This window comes from Paralichthys olivaceus, chromosome 13 (genome assembly GCF_024713975.1).
Source record: "Paralichthys olivaceus isolate ysfri-2021 chromosome 13, ASM2471397v2, whole genome shotgun sequence".
NCBI classification, from domain to species: Eukaryota; Metazoa; Chordata; class Actinopteri; order Pleuronectiformes; family Paralichthyidae; genus Paralichthys; species Paralichthys olivaceus.
The window spans coordinates 16722134-16741140 of record NC_091105.1 but is presented as its reverse complement, the minus strand read 5'-3'; the positions used below and the strand labels follow the sequence as shown (position 1 = coordinate 16741140).

At 38.7% G+C, this 19007-nt stretch overlaps 1 protein-coding gene across 5 annotated transcripts in view; it reads left to right on the top strand.

The window, feature by feature from the left end:
- Nucleotides 1-19007, top strand: part of LOC109632040 (CUB and sushi domain-containing protein 3-like) — a 205402-nt gene that overhangs the window by 50508 nt on the left and 135887 nt on the right. For 3 of the 5 annotated variants that reach the window (XM_069537718.1, XM_069537719.1, XM_069537717.1), the window contains exons 5-13: nt 3671-3917; nt 10949-11061; nt 12201-12278; nt 13670-13757; nt 14423-14547; nt 15019-15140; nt 17571-17674; nt 17798-17910; nt 18201-18383. In XM_069537718.1, the coding sequence (XP_069393819.1) occupies nt 3671-3917; nt 10949-11061; nt 12201-12278; nt 13670-13757; nt 14423-14547; nt 15019-15140; nt 17571-17674; nt 17798-17910; nt 18201-18383 (1173 nt within the window). The remainder of the gene's footprint in view (nt 1-3670; nt 3918-10948; nt 11062-12200; nt 12279-13669; nt 13758-14422; nt 14548-15018; nt 15141-17570; nt 17675-17797; nt 17911-18200; nt 18384-19007) is intronic. The other 2 variants (XM_069537722.1, XM_069537721.1) reach the window with 1 other exon arrangement.

Genomic DNA, 19007 nt, shown 5'->3' with positions numbered 1-19007 from the left:
TCGTTCTTCTCATGTAGAGCTGATATGAAAAGAGCTCAGTATTTTCACTGAGTTATAGCTATCAGGCGCGAAATGGGCAAATATATTAATTACATTTGTAATGAGAACTAAATTACAAATGTGAACCTCCATATTCAATATTCATTGATTTCAGAACTAGGAGATGTTGATGAGAGTCATCACATATTTTATAAAACATGGTGGTGCAGTGGTTAACAGCTAGAAGGTTAAATGTTCAAATCTTAGTTTCTTCGTGGATTATCAATGTACTATTTATGTCTGTGTGGGTTTTGTTGGGGTAACTTTAATTGGAAACTCTAAATAAACCATATTTTTGAATGTGATGTGATTGGTCTGTGTATGTTGGCCCTGTGATTGGCTGGCGACCTGTCCAGTGTGTACCCTGCCTCCTGCCCAAAGTCAGCTGGGATTGACTGTACCTCCTCCTGCGACCCCTAAAGGATAAGCTGCATAGATAATGAATGGAAGCCCAAATGACCAAGTGCTTTAATATTTTGCAGCATGCGGGGGTAGCGTTTTGTTATAAGTGAACCACGATAATCTTCTAAAAACTGAAATTACAGAGACATGGTCATGAATCAATCCCAAAATATGTATGATATCAAATGAATTACATCTCTGCACCCATTACAGATCTCCCTGCTGTTCCTCAACCCTATCAATGTTTAACTGGACTTGAAATGAGATACTTACTGTAGACGTAGTCATTGCCTTTGCATTAACACAGGGATTATTACAAAGAAAAAAACCTGAGGTATTGCAGAAAATTATACTAGAGTCCCTTCCTTTCCTCTATCCTTGGGGGTGAATATTTCTAAGTAGAAAGACAAGTGTTGTATATCTGATCAAAGTCAAGGGGAGAGAGGCTTAATCCCTCCTCAAGTAGCATTAGATTGCTGATGCTGGGGATGTAAATGAGCTCAGCTAAAGCAGTCCTAATCCTCACACCCATCTTTTTTTTCTAATACAGCCACCATTTTTAAAGGAGACAGATACTTCTTCGTCTTCAAACCCAGAACACGCTTTAATGATTTGTTAGGGAACACATTGCCCAGCATTCAGTTCCTTCCTATTATGCAACTAAACCTTGTTGTCAGACCTTACCTTATGTGCTGCCATGCATATCAGTGACACACTGCATGTGAATGTATAGGACCTGTAAGGCATTATGCAGCTGAAGCCATTTGAATTTCTCAAGCTGCAAATCGTTTTTAAGCATCAGACAGCAGTTTGCTTGTGCATGATTTACAGTACCATGCATGAATGCTTCTCAAAGAAACTGCGAAGAAATCTGTCTCAGTGCTTCAGTACTATAATGGATTTCTCCCTAGCATCAATTTAATTTGCATGTGCAATTTAATTGGCTACAATTGTAGACACATTAATGAGTTATAAGTGAGGTTATTATCATTAAATGTGGTTGTGGAAATCTGTCTCATACCCTCGAGGAAGCCCTGTGCTGAAATATTAGTGATTAATCCAAAGCACATAAACCCCCAAAAATTACTTTGAGCTAGTTTTACTAAAAAGCCTCTCTTAAGTTACTTTATTTGCAGACGGGACAGTAACCACTGCCTCGTCTGCTTTATTTATTCAAAGTTCTGTTGTGCCTGTCACTTCCAAGTTTGCACACGGCTTCCTGCTGCCACCTGAGTTGAATGTTGTTCATTGGCGATTTACCTTTTATTAAATTTTACTCTATTTTGCCTCTCAGCCCTTTTCATCTCTTTCCTGCCTTTTTCATTTTAGAATTCCTGCCTACCCCTCATTCTTTTATGTATCACATTGTCTTTTTTTTCTCTCACTCTTGATTTGGTGTGCACTTGTCTTTTTCCCTGACACTTTTTTGTCTTTTTCTGTCTACTGTCCTACACTCACATCTCCTCCCATCTCTCAACACTTCCTCACTATTTCTTTCTTGCTCTCTTTGCCACAAGGGCCATAGGGACACTTAATGCTGCCTGCCTGTCGTGAGGTTAAAAGTAATATCGCTCCTCTGTAACACATCAATATGCTAGGCACTCTTTGAAATGTGGCCTTAAATGCATAAATAGGATATACAATTTCTCAGTCAGCACAAGTGTTTTAGTAAATTACTATTTACACGAGAAGCAAATCATGAGTCCTTTTGTTTTTGTAGTTAATAGGCTGTAGGCATTCAACAAATTATGGCCTGCCCATGGTGTAAAAAGGATTCTCCCTAATATGAATCGTATGTGAGGACATCATGTCTCACACTGTATCATTTTGCCATCTCTGCCTTCCGAAAAAGGCTTTAATCAATTGCTATGCTTCTACTGTGTCAAAGGACATGAATCAAGCTAACTAGCAGCTCCTGCTCTCCAATCTTCTCCCTCTTTTTCTTCATCTTATTTTGAATTTCATACATCTGCTTCCTTGTTCCTTGACCAATCGTGTAATGCAGCATACAGGAATGTTCCAAGGCTGGCAGCTTTGACAGCCCTGAGTGGAGCGCTGAGCCATCAAAGGTTTCATCTGGCACAGCTGAGTGTCACATATTAGTCTTAAATGATGTGAAAACTGTGAAAGCCCTGCCATCATTACAATTCTTAAGGGAGAAAAAAACCGAATGCAGAGATAGAAGGGAGGCTGGCGAGTAATAGTATAAAAGATCTGAGAAGGTTCGGAAGAGTGGAATGGAGAGAGAGATGGAGAGATATTTGAAGGGGTGGGTGAGAGAAGGAGAAAAGGGATGTGGAGGGAAAGAGAGCAAGCCACTGTTATGGTGGAGTGCATTAACATTCAGCTGACGTGCTTTGCTCCCCACACTGAAAAAATATACAATTTCACAGCATTATAAGCCCTGTTTATCACCATTTGTTTGTTTCCTGAAACATGAGGGGCTCCGCGGACATAATGATGAATTACTGACTCTTGGATGGAGGGAGAATAGATGGGGGGGGGCACAAAAGCAAGAGTTGGGACTTTTCCTCTCACATTGAAACTGCTCAACAAAACTGTGACAGAATTAGTGCACAATTAATTGGTAAATAGTTCCACTGATTGTCACTTATGAATGCTTTATTTCCTGCCATTGTGTAGAAAACAAAATGAACCTTTTATTCAACATTTCATACCATTATCAATTTCATAATTGTGCTATAGATTTAGTTGATTAATTGATGGCCCATTGATTAGTCTCTCACCTAACTCATGCATTAGAGAAAATGGAAAATAACCTGTGCAGCTTCATGTTTAAATGACCTGTGCAGCTTCATGTTTAGATGACCTGTGCAGCTTCATGTTTAAATTACCTGTGCAGCTTCATGTTTAGAAGACCTGTGCAGTTTCATGTTTAAATGACCTGTGTGGCTTGATGTTTAAATGACCTGTGCAGTTTCATGTTTAAATGACTTGTGTGGCTTCATGTTTAAATTACCTGTGTAGCTTCATGTTTAAATGACTTGTGTGGCTTCATGTTTAAATGACCTCTGCAGCTCGTACATCAGACTTCACATTTATTTGTCTCTGGTTTGCTTTTATCTGAAGGGACAGGTACAGATGTTTTATGCCTACAGCCACTTTTTCCCCATGTTGAACTCTGAATAATAGCTCTGAAATAAGCCAGAGTCTGTGTCTTTTTCTCTTTGCACTCTCTGCACCCGGCTTTCCTCTTTGTGACTGACAGCGGAGGACACGTGCGGTGGCACCCTGAGGGGCTCCAGCGGGCTCATCTCCAGCTTCGATTTCCCCAGCAGCGACTCCCTGGGCACTGGTGGAGGTGGAGGTGCTGGAGGTCTTGGGAGCAGTGGGGAGTGTAAGTGGACCATCCTGGCAGATCCCGGGGATACCATCTCCCTGGTGTTCACTGAATTTCAGATGGAGGAAAAGTCCGATTATCTGGAAGTGGAGGGATCTGAACCGCCAACCATATGGTGAGTTGAGCTGTGAGAAGGATCGAGGGCAGTGTTTGTATTTCAGTTGATGTACATAAATAGTTTTAGTGTAACTGCACGTTGGTATGTTTGAATGTTTATAGTGTGAGGAGGCTGCATTTTATTACAGTTTTCTTTACCTTAATGTCAGGTGGAGACTACATATCATGAAGTAAAATATTTCTAGTACTTTACTGTAGTAAAGCTGTGAAATCATGACCTATATTCTATAGTTAAAAAATCCTGAGATTTTAGGACTTTTATCACAAAATTATTGAAGTTACTCAAATATTATTATGAAGTCAGTTTTGTACTTTCACTAGAGTAGGTTTCAGTGAAGAAAAGTAATTAAAGTGTATTTATGTTGCACAATATCACATAGTGTTTCCACAGGCTTTACAGGCCCACAGCTGCAATTCCACACCCAGACCAAACGTTCAAAGCTTTGCATATAAGAAAAAAGGATGAGATGCAAAGACAGAATCTTTATCATTTTAATGGCTGGGAATGCAAAGAGCTGCAGGATGGGAAAACAGCAATCGCAAAAAGTAAACAGGAAGTTGTAATAGTTGGTGTAATAAAGCATAGCTGTAGGGTTAAAATCCAGTAATAAAATTATGTTTGGTCAGTAATATAATCTACCTAGCGAGTAATTTATGTGTGGGACGATGTGTAATCATAAAAACAGAAGTTAATGGGCACTCAGAGAGAGAACAAATACTTTTGGTCTTTAGATTTACTGATTGTAGGAGAGTTGGCAGCTCTGAGTTAATTCCAAAGCAGGGGGGGGGGGGGTTCAAGGCTGTATTGCCTAAGGCTTCTGTCTTAGTTCTTTGGATAACGAGGAGGTCTGCCTGCTAAGATTTCAAAGCATGTAAAGGAACAAAGGTTCAGTATGTATGGTTGATTGTGACCATGTAATTTTTTTATAGGATCAGGTCTTTAAAGTCAGCTGCATGCATTGGAAGCTACAGCATAGGGAAGCTAGCCACCTTTTAATGACTTTTCTCTGATATTTGCATGCACACAACAATTTGAATATTCCATGTGGTTCTAAATGAATTAATTTAAGTCAAGTCACAGAGAAGGTACGAGATTCTCTGTTGCATAATTCTGATTTGGTTTAAAAAGCAGCTTTCAGACACTTTCATTTATGGCTTTCTTGTAGGCTTAATTTAGAAGTCACTCTCAACTGAAACAAGGAAATATGAAATGGGTTTGACCCCCAACCTTGGAGATAAGGTTATCCGTCTCCTCTGCGTCCTGTGCAAATGGGAGCATCCACCAGGTTTAAGTGATCCTGTCGGGCATTCATTATAATTGTCTGAAAGAAGCTCTAATCAGTCACTGAGCTTCAAGCTTTGTTGTCCCTGAGAGTTGTCATCTGGAGTTGGAGAGGAAGGCAGACACTGTGTCAGTGAGCGAGAGAAAGATAGAGAGAGTGAACAGGAGCGGTGCTCAGAGTGTGCCAATAACTACTAAGTATTATATTGTTGACACAGCTAAAGAGAGTGTGACAGTGAGATGACACTGATGTGTTTTGACAGACCATCAGGTAACCCGCCCTGAAGTATAACAGTTTTAAAATGAACTCTTGTGTCTACTGCTGTATACAGAATTAAAGAAAATGGTTCTATGTGGTTACATTTTTAATTATATTTCATTTCTGTTTATGTTCCGTTTTTGTTTTCTGATCAGAAAAGACCGACTTCTGTCCTCGACTCCTCATGTTAACATATTGGCGAGGTCATGGTGGCCTCAAAAACATGTTTTGGGCCTCTTGAATGTGATATATAAAACCGTCTTGAGGTCTTTTCTTCATTTTTCAATAAGTTGTCACTAGGACTCAAATATAAAGTAATTATGTTTCAGTGGTCAAGGGTAAAGGTCATGGTGACTTTATATGAATCTGGAAAAAAATAAGTAAAAATATATTCACGGAAACTGCATCAGTTGGTGGAGGCATACAACCACAGTGCGGTTCTTCTAGTTAATAAATAAAATATAGAGTTTAATATATGGTTACATTTGTATCTTAGATTTCCCATCATCATGTCCTGCTGTTAAACTCGTACAATTCTGTGTGATTAAAAATATTAATTTCAGTTTCTGTTCCAGTGTAGTGTCTAAAGAGGAGAACAACTACACAGTGTTTATTTATTTATCAGGTTAAACAAGCAGCACATTTTTTTGTTGGCGTTTCACTTGTGAATGCGATGAGCAGCCACCAGTCATCACTTGAATTCTTTGAAACTCCAAAATGATGTTTTTCCATGTCACCAAATGTCAAAAGATGTCAGGCAGAGTTTTTTTTAAGCCCCTGCAATCCAGTGAGCTGAAGTGCAGTGGGGCCGTAATTTTAGAGAGATGGCTTCGACTCGGCCAGGTAAACAAACAGACAAGCAAACAAACACGATTCAAAGCGAGCAATTCTGTCATGCACATAAAATTCATTGCTCTTGCTCCCCCTCTTTTTATGTGTGTCTATGACTGTGTACAAGGCCATTGGACAGCTAAACTTTCAAGCGTCCTAACATATAGCACCAGCTGCGCTCGGAGACAAGCAAACTGTCAATTTACCCTTGAGCTTTAGAAGTGCTTAACGACGACTGACAGCCAGGAAGCTCCAAGTCAGAGAGATTTATCTCCTCTTAGCCTTTTTTAGGCAAATAGCTGTAAAGCCTGACCCAATTTCACTTGTTATCCTCCCGTAACCTGTGCTAATGCAGATGGTTATCAAGTATTAAACACAAGTAAAAAAAAAAATGGATGGCAAAAATGACTTTGCACATTAAGAAACTTTCATCCCTGACAAAATAATTAATTTTGTGTTGGGTAATAAGTCCACTTCACAGTAATTATTCTGAACATGATTAACAATTGGATCAACAAATATATTCCACAAAGAGATTAAAAGAAAAAAAGTAGAATAAATAAGTGCAGTCACATTAAATGCAGATTCCTCCATGCAGGGAACACTGAATGGTTTAGGAGTAGGGCAAGTTGGGATACGTTAGCTTTGTAAATATGTCAGTTTGAAATGTTTATGGGAAAGTTATGGAGGAGCTTTGGGAGACGGTGGCAGTGATATTTCTCTATGTCCCAAATGAACACTTTGAAGGCAGTTTGTTTGAATGCTTCAATCACTAATAGTCTTAACAGTCTGCAGCGCTCAACCATTGGAATTATGTGTTAGACAGCTCTTACCAGATTCCTGGATGGGTCCATTTTTAGCAAACGGGCACCAACAAAGCTCCGTACCATACCCGACCCGTCACCTGTGATTAAACACACACACATACATACACAGTCACTTACATCAAATACGTTTTTGGCCCTCTTGTCCTCCAGTTTGCCAATGTACCTCGTCCAGGCTATCAAAAGCTAATTACTTAATTACTTAAGTTCTCACCGGCTGCCTGACGTTTTTACCTGTGTCTGTACCTGAGAATTTGTTATTTTAAGTGGTACCCGACCTGGTAGGACTCTTGCTTGAAGTAAAATAATATATTTTGATTATAAATTTAAAGTTATGTATAGTATAAAATGGAAAACATAGTAACATTTGAACAGTCCAATGTTGCCAACCAGTTTTCTTAAAGTAGATGATAGATGATTGCTAATTCTAAAAAAACAACATCTGATAGTTGAAAGTCCACAAAATCCAGGTCCTTGGGGCATGAAAATATATTTTGCTGACATATCTTAGCAGCTTTTATCCTTTTCATCCATTGAAGATTTCTATCAGATCTCTGCAAATTAGTTTATTGATTCCATCGCTGTCACGCTGAGGAAGGTTGATGTGAGGCTTCACATCAATCACAGTGGGAATAGACAAAAAAAATAAATCTGTTTCCTTTTTACAAAAGCCAACATAGGAGTCTTTCTCAACCAAGAAAAACAGTTCTTTTCTATTCATCTGACCTTTTATATGATTGTCCAGCCTTGTTCACAAAGGGCAAAAACAACAAGCTGTGGATTACATGTCACTCATTATATCAGATGTGGACACGAGGCATAAAACCTGGAAGGCTTTGTGGATATGAGATACGGTGTTTTACCTACACATTGTGGAAGTCAATCCAAAAATGTTCTACTTTTTATATCATCCAGTGTCTCTTCATATTTTCCTGATTAGCATTGATTCTGCATGTTGTAAACCTGCTTAAAAAAAGCTGAGAGTCCAGGAAAGACTGTTTGTTCACTGAGCAATCTGGAAACGTCTTGGTTGGTTCACTGAATATGAACACTGGCTAAATGCTTCTCAGAGGAAGATTACAATATTCAAAGCAGGTTGAAATTACCATATGTATTAGATTCAATTTCTTCTTTCTGGGATTTATTATTGATCTTCCGAGGCAAAGTATCAAAATGCCTCCAAGACGTGCTCTTCTCCGATCAGAGTCTGAGGAAGGCAATCTTTAATCGAAAGTATGTGAATTGACAGTCGACCCAGGTATTTCACCAGGGCAATTAATGTAAGAGGCTACTGGGTATACAGTGACTGCATGGCTCACTGTTTTCAGAAGCCAATCTGCTGGCTGACAGGCACCAAGCTGTATAAGCACATCTCCTGAACAGCCTCTGAAGAGGGAGTAATTTGATGAAGGATAGAGAGCACATAAAATATTCTTACAAATACTCCCTGTTGTCAGATTTTATAGAATGTGTGTGGGAGTAAAAGCCAAAATCACCAGGCCTTATCTTTTTTGACAAATTTGAATTGATCGCTCATTATCTGAGGTGCACCTACGTATACGCTGCCTCTGTGAAGCAGAGTCGACGCACTCAGGATTTCAGATTATCACTCTGGCCTCAAGGCCACATTTGGCCACCGTACCTGATCATTGGGAGTCCTTATGTTGGTATTTTTCATGAGATTGCCATGCTCCCTTCAACCCCTCATTCTACCAAATTAGCCACGTTATACTCCAACTTTATGAAAACTCCTCAATGTGCTTCACAAACTGACATTCGAATTTACCATTAGTCCTGGTGCAGCCCCAATGATATGAAGCGTTTTAAAACTTTGATGAAACCAAGCACATAAAAAACTGCACTCATGCCAAGAAGTAATCTCCCAAAAACCATATTGCATATCTATGATGGACCAAATATACAGCCTAAGTGAGCCCTCAGAGATAGGATGACGCATTATGTGAGGAATCCATTTTTTCCCAATTGGACTTTCTCATCTTTTATCGCTGGGTATGCACTGGAGGAGATACAATAAGAAAACAGTAGACAGCACTCACTTGTTCTTATCTATTTTAAAGAGACTGGGCTGCCCATTTTCCACAAGTAATGCATTTGTTTCCATGACACTAACAATGACAAGTAGCAGTGATGTGCATCAATATTTCGTGAGGTTGTGTGAATTATTTTGTGCAACCATTCAGGTGCTGTTGAAGTTTAATCACAAACTGGACATACAAAGACAACTTGAGAAACAAAATGGTGTGATGTCAGTGATCGGTCACGGAACGTTTTCACTGACATGACGCAGCATTTAATATCTTGACCTATGCAGTCATGAGCACATTCAGGCACACAAGTCATCAATTTCTCAGGTCACATCTGATGCTGTAAGTCTTCTTTCTTTGATGGCTTCCAGCCTATGTGCACATTTGTGTTCATTTGGGAGAACAGTTGCTGAAGGGAGTGGTGAGTCTATTCCCGCTTTGGAAACCAGGCATCAAAAATATATTTCTTCACTTTGTACTTGAACGTAACAGGGGGAATTATGCATGCAGGGTTGTATTGGATAAATCAGTAGTTTGCTTTCTATAAATACAAATAATAACCATTGGAGAAAGTCCTCTGTCATCAAGGCTTTATTTACAGTTGAGGACACATCATGTTTCACTTGCCCTGCCATTCTGTGCCATTATGACAGCTATATATTCACCTCTGCTGGTCCCAAATTCGTAACATCACTCCTGTGCTGCCTGGAGTGTCCGAGCTCTTTCCTGATGGGTATAGCTTTATTGTCACTATCCATTTTCTTTAAGACTTCAGGCAGAAATTTTGTGATAATTTGCAGCTTCCACTGCAGGAAACTTGTAGGCAGTTTCCTCTGCATAGTTCAGCCACTTGAAGGCTGTTCTTTTTCATTCTGCCCCATACAGACGGTTCATTAGCATTTTATCAATGATGCAATGTAAGAAAAGGTCAGCTTTTGTTTGAAAATCAATTAACTTTTAATTCCCCCATGATAGCTGCGGTCATCTCCCCTGACGATGGATAAATTGAAATAAAAACACTATATAAGTATTTCAAAAAATCACATGCAGTTTGCTAATCAATTAAAATTCAACATGTGACAACATTTAATCTGTCTGATAGATGCATTTTATGTTTCTTTCAGCCTGTCCCAAGTCTCTGTTTAAAAGCTACAGTGGCATTGTACGTTATTAACTGTGGTACGACAGGGTACGGTGCAGGAACAGAAAGGCAATTGAAAAAAAAGTGAGCTGGTTAGCCAGACAATCGAGAAGGCCCCTGGCAGCTTTCAATCTCTATGATTATTGAGTGTGTCTGATGGTATGGCCACACGCTGAATACAACTTGTGCTTTAAAGCGCTGAAGTCAATATTAAGAAAGACACACAGAGACAGCCTCATATATGATGATACATGCATGCACATATACAGTAGGTAAAGCATACAGACCTTTCTATACAGACCTTTCTCCTAACATGTGTACAGTCTGTTTGGTTGAGTTAAAGCATGATACTTAAGCAATGGGCATCTCATCACTTGCTGGGGGAAGAATCCACCCACTGGAGCCTTTGTTTCTCGGAAATGGAATGACGCATTTGAAGCAGCCTTGTGATGCAATTAGTCTTCAAATATAGCCGCCAAAGAATGCAGCCCCTGAATACAGCCCCTGAATACAGACACAGCCTATTTGTCTTACCACTTTAAAAATACACACACACACGGATTTCAATGACCGGAAAGCTACCTGTTTGAAATAAAGTTAATACAATTAACACAAGTTTTCTTTTATTTGTGACTCTTTCCACTCAGGATGACTGGGATGAACATTCCAGCTCCCATCATCAGCAACAAAAACTGGCTACGGCTCCATTTTGTGACAGAGAGCAACCACCGCCACAAAGGCTTCAGGGCTCAGTATCAAGGTAAGACACGATTACTTAATTTGCACATGGTAATAGAAGGTCCCCTTCTCCTGGAGAAACACGGTGTAATTACAAAACATTTTTTGATCTTTGTTAACTGAATATTAAACAGTTTGATTAATGCCCCTCTGCAGAGGGCACTGATGCCTTTTCAGCTTCAAACCATTGACTTCAAAGGACTAAGTTAATCAAATATTTGAGAGATAAATTCTGTATATACTCTACTACTTCCTCTGATAAAAGTCAGCTCCAGGAGCTCAGTAATCCATTGCCCTCACATTGTTCTCTGGCTTGGCTTTAAAGTTAGCGTCTGTGCCTCATATGCTATAACACAGAGGCTTAAAGCTTGGCCCCAAGCCAGATAATAAACCTGAAACTTTACCATAACCAGCTCTGTAAAAACTTTCAATAAAGTGCATGTGTGGCAATACAGTAAATGGAAGACATAAAATCAATTGCATGAAAAATCACATTTCTCATCTTTTGCAGTGTCTTGTTGTGCAGTGGTTGAGCTTTTATATGAGTTTATTTTTAATACAAATAGGAGATACTTTCAAGTGAAGAGAAGAGCTGAGTGCAGTGTGCAGTTGAATAGTCCTCATGTGGTCGGTAAAGGCATTTGACCCAATGCAATAGCATGTCTTGCTTGATGCATCATTAATTGCTTTTGGATATTCTGTTGATAGATCATAATTATGACAGCTACTTGCATTACCTGGCATTTGTGTGCAATCCAGCGCCCGCTGTGTTTAATAAGACGATGTTAAGTTTTGTAGAATTGCCGGTCTTGTTCTCCCCTTTGATTCTGCGTGATATTTCACCCCCACACGCTATAACCGTTAAATCTGCTCTGACCAATCAATTTCAATCCTCTGTTTAATATATCTGATTTATATGAACAGACAAACATGAAAAACTAATTTAGAGTTTGTAGAATTGCCAAGGTATCCCTTAGGAAAGCATCAGGGCCATTGAATTCATATCTTCAGAGAAAAGATCCACACCAGTAGCAATTACATGTTGATGTTCTTCAAAGGGCTGAATATTATCCAGAGAAAGAAACACTTGTACTGTATCTTCTCACATCTAATACTGTAACTTCTGTTATCTAATGAACTCTTTCTGTTGCTCTCAACCAGTGAAAAGCTCTGGAGAGCTTAAATCCAGAGGGGTAAAATTATTACCAGGAAAGGACAACACTAACAAACTGTCTTTGAGTAAGTCTTTTATTTTTCTTATGCAACTGTTTCATTGTTTGGATTTTTTGTTTATGTAGGACTTGCTTTCTTTCTTGTCTCTTTTTTTTTGCTGCATCATTTGGTGACGGAATTAAGATACAGTACTAGATTATGCAGAAGTGCAGTCTCTTTTTCTTTCTGGTACTCCGTATCCCCTGCAGTCCCGGACTTCCTGTCCTGATAGAACTGAATTCAGTTGGATCGGGATTAATAATTTATCTTGCAGCAAAATGCTAAATTTGATCAGCTACAAATACCCAAAACTTCCTGTGTCTTATTTTGCACTATTGAAGCAATGCATCAGGCTGACTTATGTTCATTCACTATGTGATCTATACACACACAGCGGTAGTCAAGGTTGAGTGACCTCTCACGCAGATGATTTGTGTACACTCAGACTGAATTGAACGCATTTTAATTGCTTGCGGAGCTCTGTCATTAACATAAATCAGAAACACAATTCCCTTTAACTCCACAGTGTGCTAAACATTCCAGTGATAACAGGTTGTAATCTTTATTACCTTATGTGTCATTGATTCTGCATTGCATGGAGACATGAATAATGCAAAGGGCTGTAATCTTTTTTAAGAGACAATACTGTATATCATTTAAAAGACTGAAGAGATGCTTCATTTGCCTTGTGGATTCATTGCATATAATTGAACTCATAACTGCATTATAACCCACAACAATTAACTTCAAAGCTAATGAACTTCCTGAAAGAAGTCAAAGGAGAAACCGCTTGCTGGTAGTACCATAGTAATATTAAAACAGATGGGTCTCTGTGTGGGTTGATGTTTATCGCAAATATTACAGCGAACCTTAAGGAAAATTGTGATACTACATATTTCATGAATTTCATTTCTAGTGCATCAGGTGTTTGATTTACAGATCAGAACATAGAGAGATGGCTTGATTCAAAACTTGCACCTTACATTCCTACAATGGTAAAGGTTATGAAACCATATCTGCAAGACTTTTTCTAGCAATTGATAGTTAAAGGTCATTTTATCCTCTTATCCCCTGCCACGTCCAGATACATTTCCCTTTATATTGTCTAGTACAGGTAAGAGATTTGCTTTTACAAGGGTAAAACCCTTGGTACTCACAAATGTGTGTTTATAACAGTGCTGCCAAATAACTGGCAGTTGATACTCCCTGACATTGAGAGATGAGGTTGGTTTGTCCAACTACATGCGTGATTTCCTGGAAGCAAATTCTGTTACCAAACATAACAAACATTCAAAGTCAGATTTATCTATCCTCCGAGTGCTTTCCACTGCAGTGGGTGTTTTTTTCTGAAAGTATGACGCTTGGAAATTGAAAGTGTCTTTCTCACAGTGTTCTTGGTCCTTGTCTTTCTCACTCAGTGAATGAAGGAGGAATCAAACAGGTGTCTAATTACTGCCCTGACCCGGGGGAGCCGGAGAATGGCAAACGGATTGGCTCTGACTTCAGGTGATTTGGCGCCTCTGCAGCTGAAGTGAAGGAGCTTGGATTTAGAAAAACAGGCTCTCCAACCAAGTTATAACATCCAGTTACTTTGTTATATTACTGCCATAGTAGATGTATTTACAATTTACATCAGCCATGGAGAATCCTCTTGTGAATATAATCTATCTCTTAAAAAAAATCACAATATCCACATACTATATTGTATTTCAGGGGAGAACACAAATATCAATTTTAAGACTATTTACTTTGGCATTAAACAAACGTTGTATACATCTTTGATTGTCTTGTGAGTCGAACAGAATACTAATAGTACAGTTTTAGAAACCATCTCTTAATGAGCCTGTTGCACCAGAGATTTAGTTACTTGTGCCACAGGTGAGTTTATGTTTCTCTGTCCATAAAAAATATAAAATTATATACGCTCCGAGCCTAAGTGTCTCCTGACCCAGTGGACTCACAGTCTAGACATAGTGGGCTGTATGTAAGTATGGAAAATAAGGGTGGTTCAATTTGCCAATTTATCTACTGAATGGAATGTATTGATCCACTGTCCCATATGAACCTGTAATGAATGACATGAAAAATAATGCATCTCATATTTGATCAGGAGTCATATTTGAGGCATTGATTGCTTTTCCAGGCACTAACAGTGTTTGTTATCTTCTCAGCATCGGAGCAACTGCTCAATTTACCTGTGATGAAGACCATGTGCTGCAGGGTTCCAAAACGATTACCTGCCAGCGTGTAGCCGAAGTCTTCGCTGCTTGGAGCGACCACAGACCCGTCTGCAAGGGTGAGCAAGGCTACTGAAGAGCTAATAATAAAACAGTTTGATTAAGGCAGTGCCTCTGGATACAGGCTCAATGCGGATAGAGGACAGTTTATTTCTTAATTATGTATGAAAGCCTCTGCTGCAGCACTCTACGTTTTCATTTCCAAAATGCTCTGCCTGTTTTTCTATGTTTCGTAATAACTTGAGCACCTTTTAGGACTTGATTAATGGAAATGCAGCTCATAGACCTTCTATAAACAATAAATTACCCTTCTATCGTGTTACAATGCAGGAATTATTACTCTGGCTTTCCATCAATATTTATTGTAAATTTAGAAGTCCTATTTCTGACTTGTAGATATTGTAGATTATTTACACTATGCATACTGAACATTGATATATTATTAATGTATATATTTGTGTTCAACGTTATTTTGAATCTTTCTTATATGCATTGTCTGTGTCTCCATGTTTATCTTTATATGGCTGCAGTGAAAACGTGTGGGTCAAATCTACAGGGACCATCAGGGACCTTCACATCCCCTAACTTCCCTATCCAGTATGAGAGTAATTCCCAGTGTGTGTGGATCATCACAGCCAGTGATCCAAACAAGGTATCCCAACAATATTACAACCTGACTTGTTTCTCTCCTCTGATGGTTTGAGTCACACATTCATATCTGCTTCACAGCATAATTAAAGCAGTTGCACTCTAAATAAAGATGAAATAATCACTTTACAAGATCCATTTATCGAAGAAATCCCAGAGAGCTCAAAGAAGAGTTAAAATAAGTGGTCCCACTTGTATTTTTGCTTAACAAGTGTAACAGTTCCCCATTAGTTGTAGAGTCAATACAAATAGGCAATCTTCTGTTGCACCATGAGTGAACCTTCACCTTTTACATTAGAACATGCAGTATTTGTCCAGGCACTCCCTTTCTGTATCTGTATTATAAGTGCATTTATTTTCCAACGGCTTCCCATGGTGGGAAAAGGTTACATAGAAAATGCATGTGTTTTGACTTAAGCTCATCGTGAGTGTCACTCATTAATATATTAGCTGCACCGGGATCCCATTTTCGGTTCTCACTACGCCACCAGTGTATCCGTGGCTGGTGGTAATTGAGCGATTCACTTCATTCATCTGGGTAAACAGAAATGGAGAGAAATAATGATTAAATGAGACCAGCTTTTCCCCAAAGTGAAGAGGTCAAAGCTGTTTTCCTAATGGTCATTACTGCTCTTCTGCATCAAATTTGTCTCTATTGGTATTCTGTCCAGTGAGTCATATACACAGGGGTGTCATCTAAGTACTATCCTGTTTATAAACAATAACCAACTAGTGCTCATTTAGAAGTCACCCTCTCCAAGTCAAACAAGCCATTTTCTTGGCACCGAAACTTGGTCCATTAGTGATATTATGGTAATCATGTGTATGAGTGCATTGTGTTGAAGATGTTACACGTGGATGTTGGGCAGACATTTTCCTGCCATGACCAGAAAAGATAACGCTAAGGATGAGCACTCACCATCAATATTCATGTCAGTACAGTACATCTTCTTTTCATCACTAATCCATACAGGCAAAGTGAAGGCTGAGGTAATGTGGTTTTATTGTGTAATGTCTCTGCAGTAGATTAATGGTTAGTATTAGTCTAGGCAGATGTTGCCAGTTTGATTTGTGAAAATATCATCTTTTGTGACATTGTATACATGTGTTAAGGAAATAAAAGATGTACCATTGACAGCTGACTCCACAGGATTAGTGTGGACATGCAGTGGACAATGTGGGACTATTGAATTACCTCGTTATTAATGGCTCTTATTATTTGATTTGACAGTTTGCAGAAACAGTGCTGTTAGTTTCTATAGAACTTTGATGGATGTTTATGATGTATGGCATGGATGTGAAGTCTTTGTCAAAGCCTTATTTTGTAAACCCTCAAAAATCTCATGAAAGTTAAGTCTTTTTGTTTGTCTTCCATTTTTAGTGGTAGTTTCTGCATATTTTATACAAATACTAGAGCAATTTGCATATTATGCAGCAATCTGAAGTACGAGGTGGAAAAAGAATGTCTTGGTTTTTTAAAGCATTGTTTGCTGTCTGCTTGTAAAAATGTGTATGGCATTACACAGACTCTCTTTTAACAGGCTTGTCTTTCAACGTTTAGTTGTCTCCATAATCAGATTCTCCAAAGACATGGAAATGAGTATAGGGTAAAACATTAATATTCTGAGCTGGTGAAGTGATGTTCACAAATAATTTCACGGCCTGCAGATGTCTATCACCTTTTATGTGCATATGAAAAATGCTTTCTAAATGTTAATTCTAAGTGTGTGAATTTGTAAAACACAAAAAAGTCTTACAAATTCAAATTTGAATGTGTAATAAAGTTTTGTGTGCATGTATAACAAGAGTCATCAGAAGATATCATATTCCCCGGGCAACCCTAAAAATATCCACAAGCAAAACTTCACAACCCAATTAACATAATAACAAAGTTTTCCATTCGTGCTGCGGATGCACAAACAGACATATTGATCATGAAATCCATGCCACAGCATATGCAGGGGGGGAATGCATTCATGTATTTGAATGTGCAGATTTGTAAAACAAAATTAACTGTCAAATTTAAGTTTGTAGATTTATAATTAATTTTTTGAAATACAGAAATGGTTTGTGTGAAAACAACCCTTATTTTACTCTCATCTAATTGAGAGCGTTTGGTTTATATACATGACTACCATGAATAAGATTGAATGTATTTATTCGAAAGACTTTTAGTTTTAGCAAATTCTGCTGTTTCAAATTTGTGTTTTCCAGGGGTTTTGGAATGTTGTTGATTCTCTGTACTCTGCTTTATTTTAAATGAGGTCTTTACCTCAATGTATTCCTAAGTTCATGTAAAGGTTTAATAATTCTATTTATTGGCAAAGACATATTTAACATGTCACTGCATGTACACACACGTTCTGCACTGCATGTGAGTTTTGCCTCTTTGCATGTTAACTAAGCAAACTTTAAATTTTGTGTTCCACAAAAGGTTATTCAGATCAACTTTGAAGAGTTTGACCTTGAAATTGGGTATGATTCACTAACCATAGGAGATGGAGGGGAAGTAGGTGACTCCAAAACAATAATACAAGTGTAAGTACTGTTGAAATACCTCATTGAATATATTATTGTACCATACAATTACAGTTACATGTTGCAGACCTGGTTAGTGATATGTTTTTATGTGTTTGATGTGTCTTCTTTGCTGCCCTGCAGGCTGACTGGGAGCTTTGTCCCAGACTTGATTGTCAGCATGTCCCATCAGATGTGGCTTCATCTCCAGTCTGATGAGAGTGTGGGCTCGATTGGCTTCAAGATCAACTATAAAGGTAGAGAGAATTTGGTGCTGATATCATCTCTGATTGTCTGTACTCATGTCTGTGTCACTTTCTGTTTTCCTTTCTGCCTTTCGGTCATTCTATCTGCCTCCCTGTCTCCCACTTTCTTCTATATCTTCTTCAAAAACAGGTTTCCAGCCTTTTACCTGGACTTTTATAGATGATAAAGAGGAAAAAGATGCATTGTATTTAAAAGTGCAAGTATTGCTTGACTTTATCTTCAACCCCCCCTCCCCTCCCATTTCCATCCCTCCCCTCTCTTCCTCTCCTCTCATCCACAGAAATTGACAAAGAGAGTTGCGGTGACCCTGGTACACCTCTGTACGGCTACCAAGATGGTAGTGGCTTTTTAAATGGTGATGTTCTGCGCTTTGAATGCCAGTTTGGATTCGAGCTCATAGGGGAGAGGATGATAACCTGCCAGAACAACAATCAGTGGTCGGCTAATATCCCCATCTGCATATGTGAGTCCAGCGCTGACTTGTTGTCATGACAGCTAATGAAGCAATTACTTATGCTCTTGGAAAGTTCACAATGACATTAAACTAGTGAAGGATTAATTGCATAGTTGTTAAATGACCATGCAGTGCATTATGTGTAAACAGCAATATACATAATGTAAAATAGGAAATTGATAGCATATGCTTGCCTCGTTATTTGAAGTTGATTTGTACATAGGTAACACACTGTTGTAATGTACAAATACTCTGTACAAATACTCTGGAGAAGTGAAACCTACATTATTCTGTAAATAGTCTTTTCTTGAAATAAGAAAATACCAAATATACCAAACCCACAACAAAAATGTCTTCTCTTGTGTTGAGTTATCTGGGTCCATAGGGAAAGTGTATAGTAATCATGGGCACCTATATTGCTCTATGTCTGTATTTTTGTGTATTCTATGTTCAAACCCGTTACAGTTTCCTGTTTCTCCAACTACTCAGCACCCATGGGATCTGTGCTGTCCCCTGATTGCTGGGGTGGTTAAACAGTTCTGACATTGTTCTATACTGCTCTATGTGCATGATCCTATCATGGCAGAATCCACAGTGTAGATGGTCATGTGTTTTTTAATTGCTGCTTATATA